A 6000-nucleotide genomic window follows, 5' to 3' on the forward strand; every position below is an offset into this window, starting at 1 on the left:
ACAATCCCACAAATGATCTACTTTGAGTAGAATAATTACAGCTACATTCATGTCGAAGTCAGTATCCTCAAATCTCTGACTTTCTGTCAGTGTGAAATGGTTGCTGATTTTCTCTGTAACCATTCTGTGTCATGATTGATTTTGATATTTTGCAGTTACTAGCTTTACAGACACAAAATATTTGACAGCTTTGAAGAACAGAATCAGGTGCCAGGAGCAAATATTAATTTATGCCACCAGTTCCTTAAATTTCTGTAAAATTTCCTCATCGAATTGATGAAGTGGATGAACATGCCAGATTGGAATGTTTGACAGATTTGGGAATAAAATTGGACACTTATGTTCCTTTTCCTCAACAGATGATTCAAAAGCCATATTTATATACAGACGTTATAGTAGCTTAACACTTTATAGTAAAGAGTTTAATGAAGTCTGATAAAGAGTTTAAAGAGAACACACTGTACAGGAATCCTTATCTCATCTTATTTTGGTTAACAACTGTTATAGTAGACAAATATAAATGATAATTTAGTAGTGTTCACACAGGTTTTTTGCTAAACTGATATAAAATCACATCTCTTCTTAATGTAGTTCTTTGTAGACAATCTACAGAAAGCTCTTTTTCTTCTTTTACAGTGAGTCTAACAGGAGTGAGTTCTCTTTTTCTAAAAGCGTCTTGATAAATATCCATTATTTATGCATTATTTCAGTTGGAGCTGAAAATTTTATACAACTTTGTCAAATGATTAGATTCATGAAAATTTATGAACAACACTTTTGGGAATAATTTTTTATCATCATGGTGACAATCAAGCAAATTAGTGTCTTATCAGATGTGACAGAGACCAGTCCATAAGAAATGTTACAGTATGAGTAAAAACAATTTTCAGGGCTTACATAGCTCAAAACTTTTGAACTTAACACTTTAATATGCTAAAAAAATATCCTTTTTCTTAAAAAGCAGGTATTTATGTCTTCAAGCATCTCACAGATAAAGTGAGGTGGGGTAATGTTATGAAGTGTTTTTATCTTTGGGTATAGAAGTTAATTTCTGGAATTATAAAACATTTACATGATCTAAGAAAAGGCAACACAGAAAGCAAACAAACTTATTAGAAAAGACTTGAAGTAAGAATGAATAGAATTCTTATATGTGGAAATGGGACAAAATTTAGAAAGAGTGATTGGATGATGAATGGACATCTATAGCAGAAATCACTTTCTGTAAGTCTCATTTTAACTGCACATTGTACAAATACATCCTCACTGGAAAAGAGGATGTTACCCTGTCATGGAATAAGTGCTTATAGATGAAATTTCCTCACCTCTCTGAATGTAAAGATGGGACAGATATTGTATAAAATAAATTTGCTCAGAAATTTAAACAAAAATATATGAAAAATGTTTTGGAATATTTTTTTTCCCTGAAAGGTAAGAGTTATATATGAACACAGAATTCCTTTGTTTTACTAGTAAAATGGCATATATTGAAAAATAGAATTGTGGCAAAACACAAAAGCAATGAAACAGAAAAGAGTGAAAAATCAGTTGGCTGTGATTTAGTAGTTTACGGATTTGTTTCATCCTAGGATTTTCCAAAATTTAGCTATTTGATTATACAAACACTGCTCAGACTGCCATAGAGAACTGATGATAAATTCTTGCAAGGAAGAATAAAGGGAACAAAAGGATCAGCTGTAAGGATTTTTACACTGCTATTGTGAAGACAGCCACTTTTCACATTATTGCCTATTCAGCTTTTTGCTGCATATAAGATAGGAGCTCTTGAGCACCAGACTAGAAAAAATTCTATTTATACTCAAATGTGGTCATCAAACTACTGGCAGCATACCATATTTTTTTTTAATAATCTATTGTTATCGTAATCTGCCAAGCCCAATGCTGAATCAGAACTTAGCTGTGTTAGCCATCATAATGGCACATAACAAAAGACAGGATCCCTGTCCCAAAGAGCTTAACAAACACTATTTAAAATATATGTCAGTATTCAGCTGGTAAGTTTTTAATTTCCTGCCTATCCAGAACTAAATGTATTCTCTGAGCTCAACCTAGAAAATGTCAGTTGCCTTCCATAGGTCTTTAATTTGTTCAGAGGGCTCTCAGCCCTTTAACAGATTGGAATCCCTCTTTTCTGTTAGATCCTTTGAAAACAGAATGCACTGTGTGTACGGCACAAAATGCTTTTTTTCTTACATTGTGTTAGATTTCAGTCGTGAAGGGCACTGTGGTAAGCGCTCTTGTTCAAAACTGTTGGCTGCAGCTAGCAGGATAGATGCTCTTAGAAAAAGGAAAGATTTTTCAAAGTTACACTTGATAAATTTGATGTCAACTCTTAATAAATCAATTAGAGGAAGAATTATAGTATGGAAGAGTTATCTTATTTTCTAGGGTCAGGAAAATAACTGTAATCTTTTTGTTTCCTATTCACTTTTAGTTCTTCTCTCCTGCAACCTGACTCAGTCGTTTTCATTTGCTGCCATGTTGAAAAGACATTCTAGTATGAGAAAACTCAATCTAAGGAGCTCTGGAAAGAAATCTCTCATCATCTGTGTACTTCTGGGTAGTAGATGTTAATTCAATCTGAAATCTTTTATCTTTTGTCATTAGCTGTTGCTTATCCTGGTTGTTTGTCAGAGATGTATTGCACTTGTTATATGGCTGGTTCCCTCTCTATTTTTATTCTTTAAATTGGTTGCTGGATTTGAAGAGATTTTGTTTCTTTGCTTTTTTTTTTTTTCCCCTGAACCAGTACCCATTACTGTCCATTTTGTGTGTGATCCAATGAAAACAGGGCACCTGCTTTACCTGTTGATGTATGTTCTAAATAGAGTAAGATGATGAAAAACTAATCTGCTGTTTGCCTTTCTTACAGTGGGAACATGACTTAAAAAAGATGTTTATACTGGTAAACAATCCACCTTTTTTGTGACTGCTTTTGTTGCTTATTGGTCTCTCTCTGCCTTTTCTAAATTTCAAGGCTTTTGTTTATTTGTTTTAATTCAAATCCACCATTGGCCTGTACACAACATCTTGCAGTTATTTCTGGATGTTTTGCACAGGCCGGCCTCTTTCTTGAGAATTCTCTCTGCCAAGAAGAATTTTTAGCTATGTAGCATATTTTGTATCACCATTCTTCCCATCCTGCCCACATAAGTCTGCCCTAAACCACAAGCAACTAGGTAGGAGTAAGAGCAGTCATGTGCCTGCTCTAATTTCTGCCAGTTTCAGGCATCTGGCTGTACCCACTAGCAGGAAAATGGTTCAAGTCACCTTTCTTTGCCTCCTTTTGCACCTTGATCTTTCTCTATTATGTACTGAGCTTGAAGCTCCACCTATTCATTTTTCAAGAACTCTCAGCAAGGAAATCCCCTGTGTATGTCAGGCATAACTACTGTAAAACAAGAGAAGGATGTTTTGACTAACTGCTTTTTTTGGCGGATGTCCTCTTTAGTGGCTTCTCACTTTAAAATATGGCAAGTGACAACACTTGAAAATGTACAGTGATGTATCACAGATAGCAGAATAAAAAGCTCTTTTTCAGGACATAAAGCTCTTTTTTTTTTTTTTTTCCCCAATTGGTATTTTACCTTCTATTTTGTCAACAAAACCACATTAAGCATAGATCAGCTGAACAATTTTATTTATGTTATAAAATTGTTTTTTAAAACCAGGAAGTAAAGTGTTCAAAATTCACAAAATCATGGCATCCTGAAATACAAACAGAATATGAGTGGGCTTTACTTGATGTAATTTTTATTATTTTTTTTCTGATGCAATTTTTTTACTTTTTCTGATACCCCTTAATGGGATTTTTATGATAACATTGCTAGAAAACCAAAAATGTTTTCTTGTTATCTCCAGAAAAATGAAAAGTACTGCTGTATTGGTTATTCAAAAAAACCCTGCAAAACAGAATAAGAAATGGAAGTATAAAAGCACAAGATTTTAAATACGTATTGTAAAGAATATTTACAAAAGCTGTTTTAAAAACGTGTGGTATTTGATGAACAATAATGATTCACAGACTGCTAGATTTCAGTAATGGGAATTTTCCTTTCCACAATCTTATATCTACTGCCATTGTAGGATTCTACAGACACAAGCGGAAAGACTTTGGCCCATTTGGGTGATTCAGTCAGAGCTCTTTCTCCATGCTTAATGAAAACAGTATTTTTTAGTATCTCAATTAGTTATAGAAGTAAATTGCAATCTTTTAAAAATGTGAATGATTTGGCAATATTATGGGGGGACTTTTTGTTTATGTATTTTTCGATCATCACAGAGCTTTGAGTGATATCCTATGCATTTTTGCCAGAAAATACAGTGCAGAAAGTCTAGATTATGAAGAATGTCAAAGACTGCTTTTATCAGAAGGAACCTGGTAATGCTGTTTTATGCACAGCTACTGGCCTGCTCCTTACAAGCTTCTCAACATAACTAGCAGAAAAAATAATACAGCATGTCATCACTTCAGGTAGTACATAGTGCTTACATTGGGAAAGTTCTCCCCTCACTTCTTGCAGTGAAGATCGTACTGGTCTTTGTCTCCTATCTAGAGAAAGCTGAAGTGTTGATTTAACAATCAGAAAACTTAGGTTCCAGGTCCCTTTATCATACTAACATTAAAGATTATTACACTGTGAAAAGGTATTTTCCAACTGTTGCTGAGCCAGCCAGGGGAGAGTGTTAATGCTCACAGTTAGAGCACACTGTGCTTTTCTAAGAGCTTGTACAAATGGGGATGTGTTCCGGGAAATCTTGTAGTAAGAGCAGATTACGTGAGTGCAGATGCAAAGCAGAAGGACCATGTGCTGTTGCTGCACAGAGTGAAGGTCAGCAAAAGAACACACGTTCTGCAGATAGCTGCAGAAAGCTACACAGTCTAGCTGTATAAGAAGCGGACTTTTGTTTTGTGTAGAGTTTTCTGGTTTTGACAATACTTACATTCCAGAGTGGAATGAAACCAAAAGCATTTCCTGTGTATCTAAAAAACCCCACATCCTTGAAGCCAATCTAAATACTTCAACTTGATAAAATCAGGATGTTTAATTATGTTTGAACATTTTTTTTCCCACATTTTATATTCTCTAGTCTAATTTAATCAAACTTTCCCCTAACTATTTTTTATTTGGAAAGAAAAATAGAAATATTCAATTTTGAATAGGCTAAGGTGAAATATTTGGGCTATGCATAATGCTTTTTTTTGCAGTTTTCCATTCATAATCAATTTTTGTCAAAGGTAATGCACTTCTGTGAAATGTTTTACTTTTAATGAATTTATATTTCCTAGCAGTACTCACAAGGTCCACGCTGTTAGTACTACCAAAGATCTGATACATTATCTTGCCAACTTCATAACGGGTTTGCTACATTTAACTTCTTACTGTCTTGAACTCAATCTTAAATGAGTCAGGCAATGGGGATTGCATAATTTCTTTGGTATCATTATTGCCCAGGTTAATTACTTTCCCAGCTAAGAGCAGAGGTAAGCAGAGAACTTTCAATGAGTAACTTACGATTTACAAGTTTGGATGGCAATATTGGCTTGCACTTCTCAGGAGATGCCACATTCTCTTCATCTGTTACATACTCAAAGTTAATAATAAACATCATCGCTACTCCCTCTTGATTTTTCACTGGAATTATGTGGGTGTTGCAAATGAAGGTAGATCCTGCAGATGGAGGAAAAAAAAAAAGAAAGAAATACATAAATTAAAGTAAACTTCACTATTTTTTCACTCCAATAATTCCAGTTACACCAACAACTAGTGAAGAATATTTTTTGAATATAACGATTGAACATCAAACACACTATTCTTTAATTTAAATAGCAACATTTTCATAGAAAGAAATACACCTTTTGATAATTTATTAGATTATTACCTCTTCCAAAAGATCTCTCCTTTAAAATGTCAATTTTACGTTTTGTTTTTTATATCGACAGACTTGCAATATGGAGACATTTAGTACCAAAAGTAG

The 6000-nt window shown here is 34.0% G+C and overlaps 1 protein-coding gene across 1 annotated transcript in view; it reads right to left on the reverse strand.

The window, feature by feature from the left end:
* Positions 1–5693, reverse strand: part of LOC104077467 (potassium voltage-gated channel subfamily H member 7-like) — a gene marked incomplete at both ends in the record, with an annotated part of 30317 nt that extends 24624 nt beyond the window's left edge. The window contains one exon of the mRNA XM_009578719.1: positions 5534–5693. Within this exon, the coding sequence (XP_009577014.1) occupies positions 5534–5693 (160 nt within the window). The remainder of the gene's footprint in view (positions 1–5533) is intronic.
* Positions 5694–6000: the final 307 nt, after the last annotated feature.

Source organism: Fulmarus glacialis, unplaced genomic scaffold, assembly GCF_000690835.1.
Source record: "Fulmarus glacialis isolate BGI_N327 unplaced genomic scaffold, ASM69083v1 scaffold8155, whole genome shotgun sequence".
Taxonomy (NCBI): Eukaryota; Metazoa; Chordata; class Aves; order Procellariiformes; family Procellariidae; genus Fulmarus; species Fulmarus glacialis.